At 38.1% G+C, this 24,821-nt stretch overlaps 1 protein-coding gene across 1 annotated transcript in view; it reads left to right on the top strand.

Moving 5' to 3' along the window:
* The window catches only part of LOC129677921 (putative ankyrin repeat domain-containing protein 19), a 61,492-nt gene extending 37,021 nt beyond the window's left edge, over positions 1-24,471 (top strand). The window contains exon 7 of the mRNA XM_055608592.1: positions 24,200-24,471. Within this exon, the coding sequence (XP_055464567.1) occupies positions 24,200-24,471 (272 nt within the window). The remainder of the gene's footprint in view (positions 1-24,199) is intronic.
* Positions 24,472-24,821: the final 350 nt, after the last annotated feature.

A 24,821-nucleotide genomic window follows, 5' to 3' on the forward strand; every position in this document is an offset into this window, starting at 1 on the left:
TGTGTGGCTCTGGTCCTGCGACCTAGTGCCCGCGTGACCTGGGATCTATTCTGGGTTCTGGCTGGGGGACCTGAGAGTGGACCTGACTGAGTTCCTCACCGTTGGGGTTTCCTCTCACCTGGAAAACATGATAGCTGTTTTTTTAGGGCCCAGAGTTCAGTCTCTTGGTCGCTGTAAGGAGAGTGTTGTCCTGCTCCTCAGATGCAGTGTTCTGGCGCTGCCATCTTGGCCCCTCTGAATGGGAGACTTTTGATGACCGCTTTTATTTCCTTAGGGGATATAGGAGTATTTAATTGATTTACCTGGTCTTGGTTCAGCTTTGGCAAGTGGAATCTATCAAGAAAATTGTCCATTTCATTTAGATTTTTCAAATTTTGTGGCATATAGACTTTTGAAGTAAGACCTATTGATTGTTTGGATTTCCTCAGTGTCTGTAGTTTTGTCCCCTTTTCATTTCTAATATTGCTGATTTGGATAGATTCTCCCTGCCTTTTAGTTAGTTTGGCTAAGGATTTGTCTATCTTGTTGATTTTCTCAAAGAACCAGCTCTTGGTTTCATTGATTCTTTGAATTGTTTTATTTGTTTCTAACTGATTGATTTCAGCCCTGAGTTTGATTATTTCCAGCCGTCTACTCCTTTTTGGTGTGTCTGCTTCTTTTTTTTCTAGAGTTTTTAGGTGAGCCATTAAGTTGCTTGAATGAGCTGTCACAAATTTCTTCTTGAAGGCACTTAGTGCTATGAACTTTCCTCTTAGCACTGCTTTCATTGTGTCCCACAAGTTTGGGTATGTTGGGCCTTCATTTTCATTGAATTCTAGGAAGACTTTAATTTCTTTATTTCTTTCCCTGACCCAGCTGTCATTGACTAGTGAGTTGCTCAGTTTCCATGTGTGTAGGCTTTTTGCTATTTCTATTGTTGTTGAGGTCCAGCTTTAGACCATGGTGGTCAGATAGGATACAAGGGATTATTTCAATCTTCTTGTATCTGTTCAGGCTTGCTTTGTGACCAACTATATGGTCTATTTTGGAGAAGGTTCTATGAGATGTTGCGAAGAATGTAAATTTTTTTTTGCGTTTTGGTGAAAGGTTCTGTAGATGGCTGTTTTTACTTTATATTTGTGAATTTGGGTGGTGTATATGTGTATGCATGTGTGTATATAGGTCTTTTTAGATGTTTGCACAGATGCCAAGAATCATGTGGATGTGTACACATACATTTAGAAGCCAAAAGTAGTGCCACTTGTCTTCCAGAGCCTTGATCTTTAATATTGAGTTAGGTATTACACTGAAATTAAAACTCAACAATTTAAGTAGGCTGTTTGGTCAGTGATCTCCACCCTTCTTTGATGTTAGGATCATATAAGTAAACACCCACACTTGGCTTTGTCATTGGTTCTGATTTTGAAATCAAGTACCTCAGGCTTGTGTAGCATCTCTCTACTCCCATACTTTCTAAACTCTGGTTCAAACTGAAGAACATAACTATTTATAGTATAATTGCATGAATGATTCTGATGTTTTTCACTAATGACGTATTCTGTTGTACTCTAGCATCAGCTTTGATGTTTATTTACAGAGGGCCACAATTTGCTTCTCTGATTGGAAATCACACTTTTCTCAGAATAAATGTTTTTCATACATATTTTGATACTTTTATTATAGTCAGTGGAAACATAATACTTTAATATCCTATTTGTGGTGAGAGAGAGAGAGAGAGAGAGAGAGAGAGAGAGAGAGAGAATGTATGTGCCACAGTGTGTTGGAGGAGGTGTGGTGGTTTGAATAATGATGTCTTCCATTGGCTTAGATGTTGGTCAACAGTTGGTGGTGCTGTTTGGGGTAGACTATATCGATGTGGGGAAGGCTTTGAGGTGGAAAAGTCTTGTACCATTCCCAGGTTGCTCTCTCTGCTTCCTATTTGTGGTTCAAGATATGAGCCCTCAGCTTCTTCTCCAGCCACTTTCTGCTGCTTGCTGCCATGCTTTTTTGTCATGACAGACTGTTATCCATCTGGAACAGAAAGCCCAAGTAAATCTTTCCTTCTATAAGCTGCCAAGGGCATGGTGTTTTTATTACAGCAATAGGAAAAGGTAATGTAAGGAGGTAAGAGAAAAACCCCATGCCTCCATCCTTGCCCTCCACCTTGTTTGAGCTAGCTCTCTGGTTGTATGCTGCTGGATATGCAGGACAAGGCTAGTCTACTAGCCTCCAAGAATTCCGCTTTATTTACTTCCTGTCTCTCTATGGGAGTGTTGGGATTACAGACAGACTTATATATGGGTTGTGGGATTCAAACACTGAGTTGTCTCCTCAGACCAATATTTTTTGAAATCTAAACAGCACTTTATTAAATCTATATTCTATCTAAATCTATATAAATACTCACATTTATATTCTATATATTTCTGTAACATTGCTCTATATATTAGTAAAATTAAGTCCGAGAACTTAAGTGGTTATTTGGGAAGTCAGATGTGAGGACTACTTTATCCTAATTCCTCTTGATTGTATGGTTGCAGTTGTCATTCTACCTTTTGCTTTTTAGTGAGGGACAAGAAATGTTTACACTGGAAGGCAATATAAATTATAATTCTTAATTTTTATTACTGAGTATATATTATTAATTATATATTATAAAATATCTTATTTCAAAATATATTCAGAACATGACTGAATTGCAAGACCCTCTTAAAACCAATGATGGAAGAGTGAAGAAGATGCAAACCTGCAAACCAGGTAAATTTTGAACAAAATATTCTGAAAAATTCTGTGGAATATTGTTGACATGCTCTTCCCATCACTTATTAGCCTTAGGATTTAATTATTAGTGTTTGATATAAAAGATGCAAGTGCCACCGCCAACACCCACATTTCAAAGTAGGTTATTTACAAGCATGAGGAAATGTTTTTATTTTTTGAAGAATTGTATATGAGTATTATATTTATATCATTCCCCCTCCCTTTTCCTTTCCATCTCCTCCACTGTCTCTGTTCTCTCCCCAGATTGTTTCATGTTTATCACTTTAATTATTATCATACACACTCATGAAAACACACATATATATATTAATGCAACCTGCTGAGTTCATACAGCATTACACACACACACACACACACACACACACACACACACACACACACATGTTTTACAGGATGACCACTGGTATAAGATAATCAACTAGGGGGCTTGTCTTAGGGGAAGACTGATTCTCTCTGTCTCTCTGTCTCTGTCTCTCTCAGCAGCTATTAATTGCCATTGGCTTTTAATTTAGGGGTGGGGCTTTGTGAGGTTTTACCCATCCACAATGGCATCCCAACTGCTGTTGACATTGTTCAAGTCTTATGTAGGCAACAATATCGTTAAGACTTTGTGAGTGCACATGTCCTGGTCCTCTGACTCTTACAACTCTCCATCTCCTCTTTCATGATGTTCCTGAGTCTTAGGTAGTGTACGGGTATGGCGTGGGGATGGGCATCCCCTTGACAGTTGGTTTCTGTGTTTTGGTCAATTGTGAATTTCTGTAAAGAAGCAGCTGCAAAGAAGCTTCTTTGGTGAGGGGTGGGAGCCACACTTATCTGTTGGTATAAGAATAAGTATTTAGAATGCTGTTTATGCTTGGCTAGTTTTGTCAACTTGGTATAAGCTACAATCATCTGAAAGAAGGAAACTTCAATTGAAAAAATGCTCCATAAGATCAGTCTGTAGGCAAGCCTGTAGGACATTTCCTTGATTAATGATTGATGTGGGAGGGCCTAGCCCATTTTATTTGGTGCTACCTTTATGCAGTTGGTCTTAGATGGTGTACCAAATAGAAACTAACGCAAGAAAAAGTATGGCCTCTGCTTCATTTCATGCCTTTTAAGTTTTTGCCTTGAGTTCATTCCCAGACTTCCTTCAATGATGGACTGTTATCTAAGAGATGTAGAAAACCAATTCCTCCAAGTTTTTATCACAACAATAGAAACTCCTACTAAGACACAGTTAAGAATTATACTGTTAGGGAAGTGGCAATAGTGGGTTCTCCTGTAGGTCCTATGACCTCACCAACCCTGGGAGGCTGACCATGTTTACAGTACAAGGCATGCTTACCCTCCCTGAGAAGGCTGTAGGTCTATTTAGAGAGATGTTGGTTAGATCCAAAATGGAAGTACCACCATTCCACCTTCATACACCCTCAAATCCGTAAAATAATGCTTCTCTATGGCTTTTAAAAACATCCATAGCATTATTTAATATCCCCCTATTCTACCTTTATACAATCTTCCTTCTCCTTTTCCATATTACACCAACCCCAGTTTTTCACATTTCCTCTTTCAACACACCTGTTTTCTACTACCCTCCCCAAACAGGACTGGCTCTTTCACCATGTTTCTCCATGCCATGACTCCTCCTTACTTCCCTGGTTTCTGCAGTTACTCTAGGTTATATATTCATATGAAAAAAATCCAATATAGGAATCAAAAATAAAAAATTGGCATTTATTTTTCTGGGTCCGGTCACCTCACTCAGCATAATGTTTTTTAGTTCCACCTATTTTTCTGAAATTTTCCTTATAGCTGGATAGAATTCTGTAATATATGTGTATCACATTTTCATTATTGTCAGTTTAAAGACATTTAGGTAGTTTCCATTTCCTAGCTACTGTGAATGGAATGTTAGTGAACACAACTAAGCAATTATCTTGTAGAGTAAGAGGTGAGTGCTTTGGGCACATACGAGGAGCGGAATAACTGGGTCATATGATAGATTTATGTTTAGCTTTTTGCTAGTTTACCACACTCATTTCCAGAGTGACTGTACCAGTTTATAATCCCACAAAGAGTGAACAGAGGTCCCCTTCCACTAAATCCTTTCCAGTATTTATTGTCACCTGTTTTATTTTTTTTTAATATTTTATTTGTATTGTTAGGTTTGGCCAGAAATGGTCTCCTGAGAAGGAGATGATGTCTGTTAGTCCCAATCCAACCATAACACAGTTACAGCATTGCTTCAGAGAAGTAATCCCAGGTTTTGGAGTGAAGCAGCTGGGAAACTTCTCAGTCATGGAGGCACTGTATTGTGCTTTGTCAAAATTCAAGATTTCTTTATGTTTTCACCCTTTTTCTACATTGTCAGACAGTGAATAGTTTTGTCTTTTCTACTTCTCATTAGACTATCTATTTAAAGAGAAAAAAATTTAAAAATCTAATTATGTAGACACCTTCAGAGTGTAGTTTTATAATATAACTTTAATACTTAGAATAATTAGACTTTTATATTCTTAAAGATAAAATAACTAACTTTTTAACCTTATTTTGCTCAGTTAAATTGTTCAGAAGCTCAAAGTGGTATACTGTGTGAAATATAACATTTTAATACTGATACTGAACACTGTTTTACATAACATTTTGAGAAGTAACTGCCTCTGAAACCAACTCAAGAAAACACTTTTTAAAAAGATTTATTTATTTATTCATTATTTATACAGTGTTCTGCCTGCATTTGTGCATGCACAGCACAGGGCAGCAGATCTCATTAGTTGGGAATTGAACTTGGGACCTCTGGAAGAGCAGACATCTCTCCAGCCAGACACTTTTTTTTTCTTGCTACTCTAATCAATTTTGTAATGGTAGTCAGAAAACAAAGAGATGCTTAATGCTAAAAAAATATTTTATTTATTTTATGTGTAAGGGTGTTTAGTCTGCATGTATGTGAATGTGCCTACCTCATGCCTGTGGAGGCCTGAAGAGGTTGCCCAGCCCTTAGAACTGGAGTTTCAGATAATTTTGAGCCAGCACATGAGTGATGGGAATCAAACTTGGATACCCTGGAAGAGGAGCCAGTACTTTCAACTGCTGAGCCATCTCTCCAGCCTTATCAGCTGTTTTATTCATCTTAGCTATTCTGAATTGAGTAAGATAAAATTTTTAAGTAATTTTAATTTGCAATCCCCTAATTGCTAAGGATTTTAAACACTTTTTTGTTTTTTAAAAATTTTATTATTATTATTATTATTAATTATTTTCAATATATTCACTTTCTATGCCAGTTGTAACCCCCTCCTTCATCTCCTCCTGATCCCACCTTTCTCTCTTCCTCCCCTATCCCTCTTCCCTAGTGCATTGATAAGGGAAGTCCTCCTTCCCTACTGTCTGACCTTGGCCTATCAGGTCCCATCAGGACTGCCTGGATCCTCTTCCTCTCTGGGCTAGCTATAGAGAAGTGATCAAGGAGCATGCAACCAAGTTCATGTCAGAGACTCTCTTCTCCCTTTACTAGGGAACCCACATGGAGACTGAGCTATCTATGGGCTATATCTGAGCAGGGGGTCTAGGTCCTCTCTGTGCATGGTCCTTGGTTGATGCATCAGTCTCTGTAGTCCCCTACAGGCTCTTTTTTGGCTTTGTTGGTCTCCTTGTGTGTGGCTCCTGTCCCCTCTGGGTCCTTTTATATCCCCTTTCTTCCATAGGATCTCCTGCACTCTGTCCAAAGGTTGGCTGTGTCTCTGCATCTGCTTTGATACCCTGCTGGTTGCAGTCTTATAGAGGACATCAGTGATAGTCTCCAGTCCTGTTCCCTCTCTTCTACCAGCATCCTGTTTTTCCCTCTGAATGAGAATTAAGCATCTTCCCTGTGATCCTCCTTGTTACTTAGCTTCTTTAGGTCTGTGAATTGTAGTATGGTTATTCTGTATTATACAGCTAATATTTGCTTATAAGTGAGTATATACCATGCTTGTCTTTCTGGGTTTGGGTTGCTTCACTGAGGATGATCCTTTCCAGATCCATCTATTTGCCTGAAAATTTCATGATATCATGCTTTTTTTTGATTTTTTAATTTTAAGTCTTATTAATTACTTTATTCACTTTGTATCCCCCCATAAATCCCTCCCTCCTTCCCTCCTAATCCCACCTTCTCTCCCCCTTCTTCATGCATGCCCCTCCCCAAGTCCGCTGATAGGGGAGGTCTTCCTCTCCTTCTTTCTGATCCTAGTCTATCAGATCTCATCAGGAGGGGCTGCATTGTCATCTTCTATGGCCTGGTAAGGCTGCTCCCCCCTCAGGAGGAGGTGATCAAAGAGCAGGCCAAACAGTTCAAGTCAGAGGCAGTCCCTGTTTCCATTACTCTGGAACCCACTTGGACACTGAACTGCCATGGGCTACATCTGTGCAGGGGTTCTAGGTTATCTCCATGCATGGTACTTGATTGGAGTATGAGTCTCTGGAAAGACCCCTGTGTTCAAATTTTTTGGTTCTGTTGCTCTCCTTGTGGAGCCCCTGTCCTCTCCCAATCTTACTACTTCCCACTTCTTTCGTAAGATTCCATGCACTCTGTCCAACAGTTGGCCATAAGTCTCAGCTTCTGCTTTGATAGTCTGCAGGGCAGAGCCTTTCAGAGGCCCTCTGTGGTGGGTTCCTAGCTTGTTTCCTGTTTTCTTCTTTTTCTGATGTCCATCCTCTTTGCCTTTCAGGATGGGGATTGAACATTTTAGCCAGAGTCCTCCCTCTAGATTAGTTAGGTGTACAGATTTTAGTAGGTTTATCCTATATTATATGTCTATATGAATGAGTATATACTGTGTGTGTCTTTCTGCTTCTGGGATAGCTCACTCAGGATGATCTTTTCCAGTTCTCACCATTTACCTGCAAATTCCATGATTTCCTTGTTTTTCATTGCTGAGTAATATTCCATTGTATAAATGTACCACAATTTCTGTATCCATTCTTCAGTTGAGGGGCATCTGGGTTGTTTCCAGGTTCTGGCTATTACAAATAAAGCTGCTACAAACATGGTTGAGCAAATGTCCTTATTGTGTACTTGAGCCTCTTTTGGATATATGCCTAGGAGTGGTTTGGCTGGAAGCACTATTCCTAGTTGTTTGAGAAAGCGCCAGATTGATTTCCAGAGTGGTTGTACAAGTTTACATTCCCACCAGCAATGGAGGAGGGTTCCCCTTTCTCCACAACCTCTCCAGCATTTGTTGTCATTTGAGTTTTGGATCTTGGCCATTCTGATGGGTGTAAGGTGAAATCTCAGGGTCGTTTTGATTTGCATTTCCCTGATGGCTAATGACGTTGAGCATTTCTTTAAGTGTTTCTCTGCCATTTAATATTCCTCTACAGAGAATTCTCTGTTTAGCTTTGTTCCCCATTTTTTTTATTCGGATTACTTGGTTTGCTGCTTTTCAGCTTCTTTAGTTCTTTATATATACTGGATATGAGTCCTCTGTCAGATAAAGGGTTGGTGAAGATTCTTTCTTAATCTGTAGGCAGTCGTTTTCTTTTGATGACGGTGTCCTTTGATTTACAGAAGCTTTTCAATTTTCATGAGGTCCCATTTATTGATTGTTGCTCTTAGAGCCTGTGCTTTGGTGTTCTGTTCAAGAAGTTTTCTCCTGTACCAATGAGTTCTAGGGTATTCCCCACTTTTTTTCCTAACCGATTTAATGTGTCTGGTTTTATGTTGAGGTCTTTGATCCACTTAGACTTTAGTTTTGTGCAGAGTGATAAGTATGGATCTATTTGCATGTTTTTACATGTAGACATCCAGTTAGACCAGCACGATTTGTTGAAGATGCTATCTTTTTTTTCCATTGTATGGTTTTGGCATCTCTGTCAAAAATCAAGTGTCCATAAGTGTGTGGGTTTATTTCTGGGTCTTCTATTCGATTCCATTGATCCACCATTCTGTTTCTATGCCAGTACATGCAGTTTTTATTACTGTTGCTCTATAGTACAGCTTGAGATCAGGGATGGAGATACCTCCAGAAGATCTTTTATTGTAGAGGATTGTTTTAGCAATTCTGGGTTTCTTGTTATTCCATATGAAGTTGAGAATTTTTCTTTCAAGGTCTGTAAAGAATTGTGTTGGTAATTTGATGGGAATTACGTTGAATCTGTAGATTGCTTTTGGTAAGATGGCCATTTTTACTATGTTAATCCTGCCAAGCCATGAGCATGGGAGATCTTTCCATCTTCTGATATCTTCTTCTAATTCTTTCTTCAGAGACTTGAAATTTTTTTTTTTTCATACAAGTCTTTGACTTGCTTGGTTAGTGTTACACCAAAGTACTTTTACTTTATGTCATTTGTGGCTATTGTGAATGGTGTTGTTTCCCTGATTTTTTCTCAGCCCTTTTGTCTTTTGTATACAGGAGGGCTACTTTTTTATTTTTTATTTTTGAGTTAATTTTGTATCCGGCCACTTTGCTGAAGGTGTTTATCAGCTGTAGGAGTTCCCTGGTAGAGTTTTTGGGGCCACTCAGATATACTATCATATCATCTGCAAATAGTGACACTTTGACTTCTTCCTTTTCAATTTGTATCCCTTTAATCTTTTTCAATTGTCTTATTGCTCTAGCAAGGACTTCCAGAACTATGTTGAAGAGATATGGAGAGAGTGGGTAGCCTTGCCTTATCCCTGCTTTCAGCGGGATTGCTTTAAGTTTCTCTCCATTTAGTTTGATGTTGGCTATAGGTTTGCTGGATATCGCCTTTACTATGTTTAGATATGTGCCTTGTATCCCTGATCTCTCCAATACTTTAAACATGAATGGGTGTTGGATTTTTATCAAATGCTTTTTCAACATATAAAGAGATTATCATGTGGTCTTTTTCTTTTATATGGTGGGTTACAATGATGGATTTCCATATATTGAACCACCCCTGCATACCTGGGATGAAGCCTACTTGGTCATTGTGAATGATATCTTTGATGTGTTCTTGTATTTGGTTTGCAAGTATTTTGTTGAGTATTTTTGCATCAATGTTCATAAGGGAGATTGGCCTGAAATTCTTTCTTTGTTGAGTCTTTGTGAGGTTTAGGTACCAAGGTGACTGTGGCTTCATAGAATGAGTTTGGTAGTGTTCCTTTTGTTTTTATTTTGTGGAATAGTTTGAAGAGTATTGGTGTTAGCTCTTCTTTGAAGGTCTGGTAGAATTCAGTGCTGAAACCATCTGGTCCTGGGCATTTTTTAGATGGGAGACTTTTTATCACAGCTTTTATTTCCTTGGGGGATATAGGACTATTTAATTGATATATCTGGTCTTGATTCAGCTTTGGTAAGCGGGGCTTCCTTTCACCTGGGAAACACAATTGCTGGTGTTTTAGGGCCCAGAGTTTTGTCTTCTGGTCACTGTGTAGATCTTGCTGTGCTGCTAGTCAGAAACAGTGTCCTCCCAGCGCTGCCGTCTTGCATCCTCTGGAATAACCACTGTTTAACTAAAACATAAATCAATATTAGATGCCAATAATAATCAACAAATGGCATATAAATGTGTGGCAAAATTTACAGTAATCTAGCAAGAACCTCTATAGAAAGTATAACTATAAAGCAGGTTTTTTTTTTTTCCTGTTCCTTAAAAACAAACCAAAGGCAGCCCACTGAAATTCTGAATATGAACATATGGCACAGTGCATATATTTCAGTTTTCCAAACTGTAAAATTGAGCACACCAGCCACTGTAGGACCTTGTTCCAAGACAACACTAAACAGGATCTGCATTTCTACTTTAGCATATAGACCATCATCTAGTAATTGAACCTTAACAATACACACAATATCTGCTGCACACTTTCTCTCCAGCATTTCAATGGGGTGCCATTTTGCAATATCTTCAAGCCTCTGTGGACTTTTCTCATCTGAAACTACCTCTTTTGGTGTTATTGTAAATTTCAGATTGGATTTCTCTGAAGGCTCTCTATTTTGATTCTAAAATTTCCCCAACCTCCATTCTATGGCCTTTAATTTAGCATCTATTTTCTCAGTCTCTTCTTTCTCCAAGTCTGTCTTATCCTGATCTTTCCTAAAGAGGATATACAAAACTGAAATCATCAATGAAAAATTTATTTGTTTGCTAAAAGAAACAAAATCAAATGGTACCCAGAAGCACTGTGTCATTGTGTCTTCTTCTATTTTCAACATAGAAAATTATCTTTTTAAACCTCAAAACCTTTCCCTTAGGACTTTACTTTCTTAGACCCAGCTTCCCTTCTAGACCTTACCAGTTCAGATGCTTGAGGCTTCTCGGTCTGTTTCTGGCTCCTGCTTCTAGGGAGAGGTACTTTTTTCCTCTCTCACTGGATCCTGATCCCTTCCTCACTCTGGGAAGTTATTGTGTCCACAAATGTTTGCTCCTCAGACCAACAAGGACCCCTTCTCAAAGGGGTTAGCTTTCTGCCTTGGCTCACAAAGTTAGCCTTTGAGAAGCTTCCTTATTTTTTTCTCCACCTACAGAAACTGCCTCTCTGCAGTTTGTATGTATTAAATTTTGTTTTTCTGTTGTCTGCTGGAGGCCTTGATGCTCTGCAGGGTGTCTGCCTAATCAGGAATCTGTGAGCTCCTAGTTTAGAAACTGTCCTTGCTTTGTTTTTAGGGAACAGAACTAAAAAATTGCTCTATAGTTTTACTTTCTATATAAGTTCTTGATAGATTACTGTAAATTCAGCTAGATTACTGTAAATTCTGCCTCATGTTTGTATGCCAATTGTTTCTGATTATTTATATTTATTATTGATTTATCTTTTAGTTAAACAGTGGTTATTCCTAAACCAGCTATACTTTCAAATCACGACACAAAGACTAGGATTTATTTAATTAACCTAGAGTATAATGCTGGTCAATAATTACTCCATCCTAAACCTCCAACCCCACATAGCTTCCTCCCATTCAGATTTCCCATATTATACTTGCTTTTTAGTCATATTTTAGATATGGTTCATCTCTCCTGGTGTTTCCAGATCATCTCATCTCAGATTTCTCTTCTCTGACCCTTCTCCCACTCTCTTCTTTCTCTTCCTCTCTGGACCAGGATGTCCTACTCTATTCTCTCCATTGCTCAGCATTGGCTGTTTGTTTTATTGGCAATACAGAGAACAAATGGTAGCATGTTTACCCAGACTTCAGACAGGTGATGTTTAGAATAGGCATTACAATGCAATGTCAGGATTGAAGCCAGATAGTGGGGTAGAAAAATCAGCATTTGGATAAATAAGGGTAAATTGTATACAATCCACAAGAACATTATATTAGCAGTGTTGTTTTCCTAATTTCTTTCTCAGCCCTTTTGTCATTTGTATACAGGAGGGCTACTGACTTTTTTAGTTAATTTTTTTATCTAGACACTTTGCTGAAGGTGTTTATCAGCTGTAGGGGTTCTTTGGTAGAATCTTGGGGGTCACTTATGTATACGATCATATCATCTGAGAATGGGAATACTTTGACTTTTTCTTTTCCAATTTCTGTCCCCTTCATCTTTTTTGTCTTATTGCTCTAGTTAGGACTTCAGGTACTATATTGATATGGAGAGAGTGGGCAGCCTTGTCTTGTCCCCAATTTTAGCAGAAATGCTTTAAGTTTCTCTCCATTTAACTTGATGTTGGCTATAGGCTTGCTGTATATTGCCTTTATTGTATTTAGGTATGTGCCTTGAATACCTGATCTCTCCAAGACTTTAAACATGAACTGGTGTTGGATTTTATCAAAGGCCTTTTTAGAATCTAAAGAGATTATCATGTGGTTTTTATCTTTCCATTTGTTTATATGATGGATTACATTGATAGACTTTCATATGTTGAACCATCCCTGAATTCCTGGGATGAAGCCTACTTGGTCATGGTGGATGATATCTTTGATATGTTCCTGGATTCAGTTTGCAAGTATTTTATTGAGTATTTTTGCATCAATTTCTTAAAGGAGATTGGTTTGATATACTTTCTTTGTTGAGTCTTTCTGTGGTTTAGGTATCAGGGTGACTGTGGCCTCATATAATGAGTTTGGCAATGTTTCTTATGTTTCTATTCTGTGGGACAGTTTGAGGCATATTGGTATTAGTTCTTCCTTGAAAATCTATGCTAAAGAATTCTGTGCTAAAACAATCTGGCCCAGTGCTCTTTTTTGTTGGGATGCTTTTGATGACTGCTTCTATTTCCTTGGCAGTTACAGGTTTATTTAAATAGTTAACCTGATCTTGATTTCACTTTGGTAAGTGGTATCAAGAAAATAGTCCATTTCATTTAAATTTTCCAATGTTGTGACATATAGGTTTTTGAAATATGATCTAATGATTCCTTGGATTTCCTCAGTGTCTCTTTTTATATCTCCTTTCATTTCTGATTTTATTAATTTGGATACGCTCCCTCTATCTTTAGTCAGTTTGGCTAAGGGTTTGACTATCTTGTTGATTTTCTTAAAAAAAAAAACAGCTCTTGGTTTTGTTGATTCTCTGTATTGTTCTCTTTGTTTCTCTGAGTTTTGTTATTTTCTGCTCCGAGTTTTATTATTTTCTGATGTTGACTCCATTTGGGTATGTTTGCTTCCTTTTTTTCTAGAGCTTTCAGGTGAGCTATTAAGTTGCTAGTATGAGCTCTCTCCATTTTCTTTATGAAGGCCATTAGCATTTTGAACTTTCCTTTTAGCAATACTTTCATTGTATCCCCTAAGTTTGGGTATGTTGTGCTTTCATTCTCATTAAATTCTAGAAAGTCTTTAATTTCTTTATTTCTTCCCTGACCCAGTGGTCATAAAGTAGAGAGGTATTCAGTTTCCATGAGTTGATAGACATTCTATTGTTTCTATTGTTGTTGAAGTCTAGCTTTAATGCATGGTGGTCTGGTGGAATACAAGGTGTTATTTCAATTTTCTTGTATTTGTTGAGGCTTGCTTTTTGTCCAAGGATGTGGTAATATCTATCATTACTGCTGAGGTGTGTTTCTTGTATGCAACAGAATGATGGGTCCTGTTTATGCACCCATTCTGTTAGCCTGTGTCTTTTTATTGCAAAGTTGAGGCCATTGATATTGAGAGATATTAATGACCAGTTTTTGTTACTTCCTATTCTTTTAATGTTGGTGGTAGAATGTGTTTGCATGCTTCCTTTCTTTGGGTTTTATGGCTGTGGGGTTATTTGTTTACTGTGCTTTCCTGTGTGTTTAGTGAACCTCCTTGGGTTGGAGTTTTCCTTCTAGTATCTTCTGTAGGGCTGGGCTTGTGGCTATGTACTGTTTAAACTTGGTTTTGTCATGGAATATCTTGTTTTTTTTCTGCTATAGTTTTGCTGGGTATCGTAGTCTGGGTTGACATCTCTTAGTATGTACATGACATATGTCCAGGCCTTCTGGCTTTCATAGTCTCTGTTGAGAAGTCAGGTGTAATTCTGATAGGTTTGCCTTTAAATGTGACATTTTTCCTTTAGGTTGGTGAAGTTTTCTTCTACGATTTGTTGAAAGTATTTTCTGGGCCTTGGACTTTGGACTCTTATTCTTCTATTCCTATTATTCTTAGGTTTGACCTTTTCATATTGTCCCAGATTTCTTGGATGTGTTGAGTCAGGAGATATTTAGATTTAACATTTTCTTTGACTGATGTTTCAATTTTTTTCAGCTGTATCTTCTACACCTGAGATTCTCTCTTCCATCTCTTATAATCTGTTATTGATACTTGTGTCTGTAGTTCCTGTTCTCTTCTATAGGTTTTCCATCTCCAGGATTGCTTTTGTGTGTGTGTGGGGTTTTTTTTGTTTTTTGTTTTTTGTTTTTTTTTTTTTTTGCTTCTATTTCCATTTTCAGGACCTGGACAGTTTTATTCATTTCCTTCTCCCGTTTGGTTGTGTTTTCTTGTATTTCTTTAAGGGATTTACTCAGTTCCTTCATCTGTTTAGTTGTATTTTCCTGTGTTTCTTTAAGTGATTTATTCAGTTCCTTGACCCGTTTAGTTTTATTTTCCTTTAGTTCTTTAAGGTATTTATTTTTTCTTTTAAAGCCTCTTGCATTTTCATAACCTCAGATTTAAGATCATTTTCTTGTGTTTCTGGTGTGATAGGATCCTCAGGGCTTGCTGTGTTAGGATAGCTGGGTTTTGGTGGTGTCAAATGGCCCTGTGTTTTTTTGCTGGTGTTCTTGTGCTGACCTCTAGCCATTTAGTTGACTTTGTTATTAGCAGGTCTGGTGGTCTCTGATGGTAATATGACTCTGAGGTTATAGATAGAGCTTGTTGCCTCAGATGGCCTCTGTCGTCTGGTTTTCCTGCTGCTCCCTGATAGTACTGATCCCATGGCCATAGATAGGGGTAGGTCCTAGGAAATGATACAGGCCAGGGAACGGCTGCTCCCTGATCTGTGCTGGTCTCAGGGGTTCCAGGTCAGTGAGGGTCCCAGGAAATGGCACAGGTTGGTGAGCTGGGGTATGTAGCCCTCAGAAGAAGTGGAGCACAGAGGGCCCTGGGCAGACTGTCCACTCTTGCTAGCTGGCTATGGCAGGCTAGTAGATAGGAGGGGGCTCTTATCTGCTATTCTCTGATCTGTGTTGGTCTCAGCGGCCACAGATGAGTGGGGGTCTCAGGCCAGAAGTTCTTTTATTGTAAAGAATTGTTTAAATTATTTTGTTTTGTTTTTCTTTTCTTTTTTTTTTTCATATGAAGTTGAGAATTGTTCTTTCAAGGTCTTTAAAAAACTGTGTTGATATTTTGATAAGGGATTGCATTGAATCTATAGATTGCTTTTGGTAAGACGGCCATTTTTACTATTTTATGTTTCAACTATTACAGCTTCATTTGTTTTCTTTCTATAGTCTCTTAGATATGCTTATTTTTCTCTTCAGTCAGAATTATTACTGTTAGTATTCTAAGGCTGATTTGATGGATTTTAATTGTTTATGTCATGGAAAAATTTTCTTTCTCCAACTCTGACAGAGAGTTTTGCAAGGTACTGTAGTCTAGGTTTACAGTGTGAACTACCTCTAGTAGTACCTCTAGCTTTTAAAATTCTAATGACAAAGTCAATGCTATCCTGGTGGACTTTCCTTTTTATATGGCTTGTGGTTTTGCCTTACAGTTTTCAAAACTTTTTGTTTGTATATTTAGTGTTTTAACTATAATATACAGAGTTTCTTTTCTGCCCATATCTACTTGGTGTTCTGTGGTCTTCTTGTATCTTGGGTATGTTATTTTTTTTTCTTGATATGGGCAAGGTTTCTTCTCCCATGGTTTTGAAGATACAAGCCAGGGAACTGTATCTTTTTGTAACATTTTGAAGAAATGTTCTATGCCATTGACCTGGGACTCTTCACCTTTTTCTATAATTAAAAAAAAATGACTTTTCATGGTGTCTCACCTATTCCTTCAGATTCCTCTTAGATGTTTAATCTCTTCACATTCCCTGCTGTGTGGTCTGATGCCTGCATTTCAAATCTTCATGGTCTACTACCTTCTATTTGATCCATTCTACTTGAGAGGCATCCCCCTGAGTTTTCCAATTACATCTTCATTTCAGCTTGAATTCTCTTCACTATTTCTATTTCACTAATTCACTATTCACTAATACTCTTCACTATTTCTTTTACTGAATTCAGTTTTCAAATTCTTCATTCCATTTTTGTTTTTGTGGTTGTTTTATTTGGCATCATTCAGATTTTTATTATTATTCTCACCAAACTGCTTGAATTATTTGATGAAGCTTATGATTGTTCTTTTAAGCTCTGTGTCCTGAGGTTCATTTAGGTAATCTTTTTGGTAAACATTTTTATAGGACTAGTGAGTTTGGTGGAACTATACCATTTTGGTCTTTCATATTGTTCATGCTTTCGTGATGAGACATAGGGATGTGGACTTTTAGGTTTTGTATCTAATGTGAGATTCCAGGCTATCTCTGTTGAGTAGGAATTTGGTTTTGTTCATTTAAAATCATGTATGAGTTGATTTATCAATTCTTCAGATATTCAGTGTTATTTTAGATTTGAGAAGCAGTGATTACAGTTTAGTAGTAAGCAAAAGAGTGCATGAATGGGACAAAGATCTGAGACTCTTGGGCTGGTTTGCAAGCCCTGTTGCCTGAGCTATGACTGGAGCTAAGAGGATAGCATAAACCTGGGTATGGTGGCACACTCCTTTAATCCCAGCACCCATGGAGGCAGAAGGAGGGGGATCTCTGTGAGTTTGATGCCAGCTTTGTATACAAAGCAATCCAAGACTGCCAAGGTTGCCCAGAGAAACCTTGTCTCAAAAAACCAACCAACCAACCAACCAACCAACCAAACAAACAAACAAACAAAACCCAACCAACCAACAAACAAAAACCAGAAAAGGATGGCATTAGAAGACTGGGATCATGAGTACTTACCAAGCTATACCAGTGTACAGGCTATGTGGCCAATTTAAGGCACTTTGGGGGTTGGGGATGGTGCCAGCAGGTAATATTCCCATCACTCACAAGTAAGGTTATCTTCATATCACAGGGTTATCTTCATATCTGGGCACCAATGAATGCACACCCTTGTGCATCAAGGGTGCTGTCAAGCCATGTCCTGGGAGCATACCAGAATGTATCTAACTAAGCAAAGCCTGGAGGTTATGTAGTACTGTCAGGCTAGAGTCAGTTGGATTGACCAGACTGGGTTAGGGCATACTATGTGCAACTGGACCAATCCTGGGAGTTGAGAATCACACACACAGGAATGCTCAAACTCAAGACAATTATTTTTAAATATAATTTTTATTTTAGATGTTTTTATTTTTATATTTCACTACTATAAATTCTCCAGTGTATAATCTGATTATTTGTAGATATTTATAACATATACTATAAGACTTGTGAAAAATTCCAATGTCTAAAAGTTCTTAATGCTGAGCTGGGTCCCTGATGAACACCTGTAACCTGTATACTAAAGTAGTGGGATGTGAGCCATGAGATTGAGCTCACGGCTTCTGATTTTCTCTGGGAATATTGCAAGTACTGTCTTTTTTTAAACAAACAAACAAACAAACAAACAAGCAAAAACTGATAGAGGAAACATGCTTCAGAAGTTAAAAGTGCATGCTCTTCCTGCAGAGGATCTAAGCTCCATTCCTAGTTCCCAACTCAGGTGGCTAACAATCATATGTAACTCCTGTTTTATAGGAGCTCATTTCTCTGGCCTCTGTATGCATCACTTTCACAAACACATATATGCATAATTAAAAATAATGTAACTTCAAATTTTAAAAGAAAAAGAAAATAAATTTAATTAATAGGATAGTAAGTATATTCACACTTTGTCTAAAGTTTATTTTCTACCATTTTATGCACCATTTAAGTTAATAGTGTTAATCAGTCTTATATCTGATCTGTAACCAGAAAGCAGGACATAATATTATATAATGAACAATAATTTGGTTATCAGATATGTTTACCCATACAAGTGTCCTGGCCTCTTATTCCATTTTATTTTAATCTTTATTATTTTCATTTTTGGAGCTGGTTTCAAAAGCCCAGTGTTTCACATGACAGGTACTCTGCAAATAACCTAGTTTTTCTTCCTCTTATTTATTATCTTAGAATAAATGAGAACAAGTGAACAAAAACATTTATATAGCAGCACATGCCTGTAAGCCCAGTACTCAGAGCTGGAGACAGAGGGACCATGGGAGCTCGTTGCTTGCCAGTCTGGGAATTACTGACTTACAGGTACAGGAAAAATGCTGGCCCCAAACCCAGGTGAATATCAGTGAAGGAAGCTTTAAACATCTTGACACCGCAGGTGCATGCATTTCTGTTCACACCATTCCAGGCTGGACTTGTTTCTCATTATATTTTAAAATATGGTTTAAAATATGTTTCTAGAAAGTTTACCATTTTTTTGGTGGATGTTTTTTTTTTTGGGTGTTTTCATATCTCAAACATGGCAACAGTAATGGTCTATTTAAGTGACAGTGATATTTTATGTAATTAGGAGTTTGTCTTAAAAAGGTAAATATTCTTTTCAAATGACTTTTAACTTAATTGGGTAAAATTATTTCTATTTTTAAAATTAGTTTTGTTTGCAGTAATAGAAATAATTGTTTTTAGGTAATTGTTATTCATAGTTTATTGTAATTAGCAGAATCTGAATCAGCAGTGGAAGAGGAAATCAGTTGCAATGAGACTATAAATGACCCACAGCAGGTATGTAAATATTTAAAGTTAAATTACCAATAGCACTGTTTTGATTTAAGACTCTAGCAGATGCTAAAAGAAACTAACCAAGCATCCTGCAGGCTAGATATTTAATAATGTACTACTCACTACTATCCAGCTATTTAAGACAATAGTTTTTGACTTGGTCTCTTCTGTATCCAAAGGAACCCTAATATTGTCATCTTATATCTATAGAGTCTTAAAATTTTACTGATTTTCAAATTAAGAATAAGCCTACTAGTCTGATTAACAAATTGTGTCATATGAATACAATTGGATTTCATAATTAGATAAGTGTAATTGAACATAGACTACAATATATCTGTTATTACTAGAATATTAATTTCTATATTGTATAATTTAAGTTACCAAAAAATTTTAACTTTTCAGCTGAGTCACTTTAAGCAAACTAGATCTGACCTTTTTGGTGAACATCAGATCTTTCAGCATAAAAACACAGTATGTGGAAAATATGAGGCAAACATTAAAATGTGTCAAATGTTGATGATCACCCGAGAAGGACTAGTATTTGTTTTGACAAAGTTCTTTATGTCATAGTGTAGCTCTAGACAATGTATGTCCCCATTTTCACACCTCCTAGGTGATAATCCTGTCTTGGAATAACAAATTGTATGCTTTTAGAGTTCTCTTCATATTTTAGCTGGGTCATAGGTTGACTAAATTTGGCACAATGCATTATCATATTTATTAATTTTAGCAATGTTGAAAGTTCTAGTTCTGTTGCTCTGCTTGTGGAGTTCCTGTTCCCTCCAGCTCTTACTATTTCCCACTTCTTACATAAAATTCCATTTACTCTGCCCATCAGTTGGCCATTAGGCTCAGCATCTTCTTTGACAGTCTATACTTCAGAGGCTTTCAGAGGCCCTCTGTGGCAGGTTCCAAGGTTGTTTCCTGTTTTCTTCTGGCTTTCAGAGGCCCTCTGTAGCAGGTTCCGAGGTTGTTTCCTATTTTCTTTTTCTTCTGATGTCCACAAGCAGAGCAACAGAACAAGACAATTTGAACACAGGGAACTTCCCAGAGACTCATACTCCAACCAAGGACTATCCGTGGAGATAACCTAGAACTCCTGCACAGATGTAGCCCATGGCAGTTCAGTGTCCAAGTGGGTTACATAGTAATGGGAAGAGGGACTGCCTCTGACATAATCTGATTGGCCTGCTCGTTGATCATTCCCCCCTGAGGTGGGAGCAGCCTTACCAGGCCACAGTAGAGGACAATGCAGCCACTTTTGATGAGAACTGATAGACTAAGATCAGAAAGGAGAGGAGAACCTCCCCTATCAGTGGACTTGGGGAGTGGCATGCATGCAGAAAGGGGAGGGAAGGTGGGATCAGGAGGGGAGGAGGGAGGGGCTTATGGGGGGATACAAAATGAATAAAGTGTAATTAATAAAAAAAAAAGAAAGTTCTAGTTCAAGAGAACATCATGTTTTCCCAGGTCTAACTTGGGGTACAGTAGACACAAGAACTTGATGTGACTGCCTAAATCATTGGGGAAATGCATAAAGCTGTACTGTGAACCCACATATTTGTTTTTCAAAACATTAATTTCTTTTCATTCACTTTCATTCACCTGTTTATTTAAAATGACTGCATAGCTATGCAGCACAATTTGAAAAGAATAGTGATATTCATAAAGGAAGTTATGGTTTAGGAATGATGCTGTTATGGAGACTAAATTTGCTCTGTATTATGAAACAAGGTAATATCATTGATAGGTATGTGACAGAGGTCTGAATCAGGTAACTCTGAGAAAGCCTTGAGGGAGTGCAGGAGTCCAAGTAGGTGAGGCCTGGTTTGAGTGTAGTAGAACCCCGCTGTAGGAAGCTGGAAACCCATTTGAAATGTGAGACTGGTGGGAGGCGACACAAACAAGAGACTTTACTGCATGCGAAGACTTTGGCATTTAACATATTTTAACTCTGGGAAAACTAACTTATTTGTCTCAAATTTTGTCACCTGTGATGTAAAAACACAATTGGCTTATTGCATTAAATGGAATAAATCATGTAAAAATTTACATTGTATGTAATATGTAAAACTCTGTTTTATTGTCTTATATTGTAGACTGGACTCTGATATGCACTCTGTTACCATCCAAGCTGTCTCATTCCAGAGTCTTCTAGTTCAACCACTGGATGAATCTTAACTAACATTGTGGAGCAGTTATATTTTAATAAAAGTGGATGGTAATATGACAGAAGTTTCAAAACAAGACAGTATAAGTAAAGAGCATTTCAGCTATTTAATGTTGATGCCCTAACTGAGCAATAATTCAAAATGAATTAAACAGATTACAAACAATTCTGGGGGCATCACAAAGTTAAATAATGCAACTATTTTGACATGGTGGGTGGTATAGAATATTTTTTTCAAAGAGTATTGCCATCTGTAATTTGTTTTTTATAGCCTTGGGCAAAATGAAACAACTTTGACAGTATGTTAAGAATCCTATTGAAAACCATTTAATAAATTGATTTCCTCATTTCAGTTTCTATGTTATTATAAAAAATGCAAAAGCTGTGGTTGTATCATAACATTTGTGACAATCCTGTGACTTGGGTTTCTATTGCTGTGTCAAAACAGCAGGACAAAAGCACCTTGATGAGGAAATAGGCAGGTTCCCAAAGCAGGAAGTGGGATGCAGGAAATGAAGCAGAGGCCATGGAGGAACGTTGCTTATTGTTTTTTTCCACGGCTTGCTCAGTCTGGTATTATTATACCGCCAAGGACCACCTGCAGCACCCACGGTAGTCTGGGCCCATGAATATCAATCGCTAATCAACAAGACTTGCCCAAGAACCCCAAGAGAAGCAATTCCCTGGTAGGAGTTCTCTTACCAGATGACTGAGGCCTGTTTCAAGTTGACAAAAATACTAACCAGAACATGGAGTTACTTTCCATTATTTTTATTCTTCATAGAGTTTATTGTTAACGAAGTTGTTACAATCTATCTGCACAGACTCTTTTCTTGTATGCTTAATACACAGGCTACTAGCTTTTAAGTTTCAAATTCTCTTCTATGTGCTTTTTAAAAATTGTGAAGATGCAATGTTTTCTTGACAACTGAAATTCAACCTTTCTTCCACAGTACTTATCTATAAAATAGTAATTTCTATAATGATTAACCTTCCATGTTTCTAGATTTTAGATCACTCTTCAAGTGTCCTATAACTACCAAGCTTAAGTAGACTTCAATGATTTAGCCTCTGTTTCAGTTGTCAGTGTGGTGCAGTCCCCAGTTTGAATGTATTACCAATAGGGAACAGAAAAAATCTTACCGAGTACAGTTAAGGCAGAAATGACTATGAACACTGGGATGGCAAATGAAAACAAAAGAAAACAACATTGTCATAATTAGTTCATTCTACTAAAAAACGTGCATTTCTTTTGTGATTAACAGAGGCCGGAGAATGATGTGCATAAACAGAGGCCACCACTGCAAATCCAAGTCCATAGTTATGATGGCTGAATGCATGGTGTTAGAAACTGGAAAGAGTTGAAAGAGAAAAACATGAATATACGATTAGAAAATATCAGCTTTAAAAAGACCTCACAGAGCATGATTAAGGGTCTTAGGGACCTTCCCTATCAGTGGACTTGGGGAGAGACATGGGAGGAGATGAGGGAGGGAGGGGATGAGGTAGGGGGCTACAATTGGGATACTAAGTGAATAAACTGTAATTAATAAAAAAATTTTTAAAAAGCATCTTAAGGATGATCTGAGATGAAGAAAGTATTTTAATATGTTGGTTCTGCCCTAGTGGCAGAAATGAATTTTGGGCCTGGTTGGAATACTGGCTGTGGACTTAATGTGTGGTTCTTGTACTCCCTTAGTCCCCCAGCCTTAGTTTTATAAAGTGAAAAATAAGCTCACATATATTATGGAATATGTGCACAGATTAAAACAAAAAACTCAAATTACTTTGTGCAGCTTTCATTGATAGTTAATGACATTGAATACTAATTAAAATCATTTCTACAGTCTGTGCTGAGTGGATGCCTCCTTCAAAAGGACTTCCTGTAAACAATTTATTCATCAGGTACATAGCAGTTTGACTGACTCAGTTAGGACAAAGTGTTGATAGTTCTAGGCTAGAAAATGAGACTCTGCCTTATCAAAAATTTCATAAACATTGTGGATTCAAAATGTTTGCATGATTTAAAACATTTAGAACTAATAAATGAGTTTAAGAAAGAACTACAGTGCTCTTCACTGTGGAAGCAATGGGTTGTTTTGAATTATTTCACTAAATACTAAATACATGTGCTTTTGTTTTGTGAAAATAAAACCTTTTTTTTCTTTATATGTTACATGTAAAGGATTCAGAAGTACTACAAACATCCATTTGGTATATTCTGAGTATATCTTTTATTTCATACAATGCATTATTGAAGAGAAAGAAAGCTCTAGCTTTGTTTTTGAGTCAGGGTCTTACTATGTAGCCCTGCATGGCCTGGAACTTTCTGTGTAGACCAGAATGGTCTTGAGCCCACAGAGATTCCATCTGTCTCTGCTACTGGAGTGCTGCCCTTTAGGGGCACACTACCATGACTGACTAAGATCTCCAGCTTTTGTTTTAAAATGGTAGTACTGAGAATAGATAATTGTGACTGTGGATCATGAAGGTTTGCTCTTACATGTATAGAATTTCTTGTGCCCAAACAGTGGTCTGAAGTCAGTGGGCAAGGAATGCACTATAGCTTTCCATTTCGTCTGTCAGGGGTGAGCTTGTTTCTGCTCCAAAGGTCATATCCTGCTACAAATGCTGGGGTCATCCATGAGGCTCCTTTGCCATCTCTACCACCTGCTAACTTTTCTTGGAGACCACCTGGCACTAAGTGCAGTTTTCAGGACCAGAAGTTGCTGAAACCTGGGATAATTAAGAGAGAAAGCATGTAGCAAAGCTTTTCTTTAGTCTCTGGCCTTTGCAGTCTTGAGAGTGTAGGCAAACATGGCCTCCCCAGTGGACAGGACCACTCTCCACTGGCTGGCTGACATGGGCTGGCCAGCCAGTCAGCATGCACCTCGCTGGTAGATGCTTCATGCTCCTGTGTTTACAGGTGTTGCCTGGAGACGATGGTATTTCACCCCACTCCGATTCCTACCACATGTTTGACAGAAAAAAGTCTTAGTGTAGGTTTTATTTGAGGGCGGCCTCAGAAACAGAGGTTGTCAAGGGCTAGGGAAAGAGTCTGGGCTTCTGGAATCAAAACCAGCTGTCTTCGCCATCCTTCTACATGCTGAACGGTCCTTTTTGAGGTTCTGTCTGTAGACCCTGAGTGGCTAGGTCAAAGCAACCCACTGCAACACCTGCAAGAGTTGTCAGAGACCCTCCTTTCACCCCAGCCTGCTTGCAGCAACAGGAACAGCCAAAATGGCAGCTCCTGTCAGAACAGTGATGCCACCTTTGCCATCTTGCCATCTTTGGATGCCACATGGAAGCTGTCCAAGGTGTCTTCACCTTCTTTCCTGCTTCAGCCTGCTTATGTCACTGTCCATGGTGGCAGCTCCTCTTCTCCAGTCTCTGTTGGCAATTCATGCTGACTCAAGCTGCAGAGAAAGGCTTTCCTGCTGTGGGCTCCCTTCATAAACTTTGCAAACTTTGTAAACCCTCGAGGAAGGAAAGAAGCCAGGACTCTGCCTGAGGAGCTTCAGCAGTCAAGCCCCTTCCACACACCACTCTGTCATAACAGCATTTCAGCCTCTGTAACTCACAAAGGTCATCTCAATAGAACCCATTCCAGATTATGCTAATTTTAGTTGAAAAGTCTGAACAAAACCCCACCAATCCCTGAGCTGCTCCAAGCTAAAGATTTGAATCCCACCAAGCCTCACTCTAGAAATCTCTACCCAAAAAGTCTCTGCCCCCTAAGAAATCCTATATAAGCCCTGCA

This window comes from Psammomys obesus, unplaced genomic scaffold, assembly GCF_907164565.1.
Source record: "Psammomys obesus unplaced genomic scaffold, mPsaObe1.curated_primary_1811, whole genome shotgun sequence".
In the NCBI taxonomy this organism is placed as follows: domain Eukaryota; kingdom Metazoa; phylum Chordata; class Mammalia; order Rodentia; family Muridae; genus Psammomys; species Psammomys obesus.